Raw genomic sequence first — 1,957 nt, 5'->3', positions numbered from 1 at the left:
ATAGGGGTGAGGGATTAGGGGATAGGGGTGAGGGATTAGGGGATAGGATGGACAGTCAGACCCTGTCCCGGTCTGCGTCTCCTCCTGGTTCCTTTTGCTCCGATGATCAGACATGTTTCGGTTTCTCCTCCAGCCGGAGAACCTGCTGCTGGCCAGCAAGCTGAAGGGGGCGGCGGTCAAACTGGCGGACTTCGGCCTGGCCATCGAGGTCCAGGGGGACCAGCAGGCCTGGTTCGGTGAGTACTGCATGCTTCCGCTCCGTTAGAACCTGGTTCGGTCCGACGGAGCTGCTCTGTCACAGGGATCTGGTTCTGGATGGAACCGGTTCTGGCTCTGTTCCCCGTTTACCATCAGCTGGATTCCTTCTGGCCGCTTCAGAACTAGGTGTCCTGCTCATGACCCGGTTCTTAGAACCGTCCTGGTTCTGAGTAGAAACAACACCAGAGTTCTGCTCAGAACCGGCTGGGTTCCGGGCCAGTCCAACCTGCGGGCTAACTGGAGCCCGGCCCAAAGAGGAATGGTTGATGGCGTTTTGCCTGGTTGGTTCTGATGCTGTAGAACCTTTTAATGGACCCGGCACCCGGCCCGGTTTAACCCTGGTGTTTGTGGTTTCAGGTTTTGCCGGGACGCCGGGGTACCTGTCTCCAGAGGTCCTGAGGAAGGACCCGTACGGGAAGCCGGTGGACATGTGGGCCTGTGGTGAGCCGTCCTCCATGTTGATCCCATTCAGGGTCCATCAGTTTTAACAGAATGAAACTAGAATCAGAGAAACGCTTCCAGATGTTGGACCTGCTGACGGTTCTGGTGGGACCTACTGGCGGTTCTGGTAGGACCTACTGGCGGTTCTGGTAGGACCTGCTGGCGGTTCTGGTAGGACCTGCTGGCGGTTCTGGTAGGACCTACTGACGGTTCTGGTAGGACCTGCTGGCGGTTCTGGTAGGACCTACTGACGGTTCTGGTAGGACCTGCTGACGGTTCTGGTAGGACCTGCTGACGGTTCTGGTAGGACCTGCTGGCGGTTCTGGTGGGACCTGCTGGCGGTTCTGGTTCCATCTGCTTCATAAAGACCAGCTGAACATCTGGATCGGTGGAACCAGATGTTCTGTTGCTCTGATCATCTGTCGTAAATGTTCCTGCTGATGTCATGTCTGAAAACGCTCGGTCTGGCCCGGTTCTGTGACCCGGGTGTTCTGGTTCTGTTCCAGGGGTGATCCTCTACATCCTGCTGGTGGGCTACCCTCCGTTCTGGGACGAGGACCAGCACCGCCTCTACCAGCAGATAAAAGCCGGAGCCTATGACGTGAGCCGCGCTGCCGTAGAACCCCGAGCTCCGGGTCAGAACCGGATCCGTTCTGCTAACCGTGTCCGTGTCCGTGTCCCTGCAGTTCCCGTCCCCAGAGTGGGACACGGTGACGGCCGAGGCCAAAGACCTCATCAACAAGATGCTGACCATCAACCCGGCCAAGAGGGTCACAGCCGCCGACGCCCTCAAACACCCCTGGATCTGTGTACGTCTCTGAGCCGCCTGCAGCCCTCTGACCCCTTCCTGAGAGTCACCTTTGACCTTCTGCTGTCTCTGTATCCATAGCAACGCTCCACAGTGGCCGCCATGGTCCACAGGCAGGAGACAGTGGAGTGCCTGAAGAAGTTCAATGCCAGGAGGAAGCTGAAGGTAGGTGTGCTGCTTCTACCGTTCCAACCGGTTCTAACCAGTTCCAACCGGTTCTAACCAGTTCCAACCGGTTCTAACCAGTTCTAACTGGTTCCAACCGGTTCTAACCAGTTCTAACTGGTTCCAACCGGTTCTAACTGGTTCCAGTCGGAACTAACCAGTTCTAACTGGTTCCAACCGGTTCTAACTGGTTCCAGTCGGATCTAACCGGTTCTAACTGGTTCCAGTCGGATCTAACCGGTTCTAACTGGTTCCAGTCGGATCTAACCGGTTCTAACTGGTTCC

At 56.9% G+C, this 1,957-nt stretch overlaps 1 protein-coding gene across 1 annotated transcript in view; it reads left to right on the top strand.

Moving 5' to 3' along the window:
• The window catches only part of LOC107080956 (calcium/calmodulin-dependent protein kinase type II delta 1 chain-like), a 9,314-nt gene that overhangs the window by 6,713 nt on the left and 644 nt on the right, over positions 1 to 1,957 (top strand). Inside the window, exons 3-7 of the mRNA XM_015369166.1 lie at positions 111 to 236; positions 616 to 699; positions 1,206 to 1,300; positions 1,386 to 1,508; positions 1,589 to 1,672. Coding sequence (XP_015224652.1) covers positions 111 to 236; positions 616 to 699; positions 1,206 to 1,300; positions 1,386 to 1,508; positions 1,589 to 1,672 — 512 coding nt within the window. The remainder of the gene's footprint in view (positions 1 to 110; positions 237 to 615; positions 700 to 1,205; positions 1,301 to 1,385; positions 1,509 to 1,588; positions 1,673 to 1,957) is intronic.

This window comes from Cyprinodon variegatus, unplaced genomic scaffold (genome assembly GCF_000732505.1).
Source record: "Cyprinodon variegatus isolate N-32 unplaced genomic scaffold, C_variegatus-1.0 Scaffold2576, whole genome shotgun sequence".
In the NCBI taxonomy this organism is placed as follows: Eukaryota; Metazoa; Chordata; class Actinopteri; order Cyprinodontiformes; family Cyprinodontidae; genus Cyprinodon; species Cyprinodon variegatus.
This window is presented reverse-complemented; position numbering and strand designations above follow the sequence as displayed.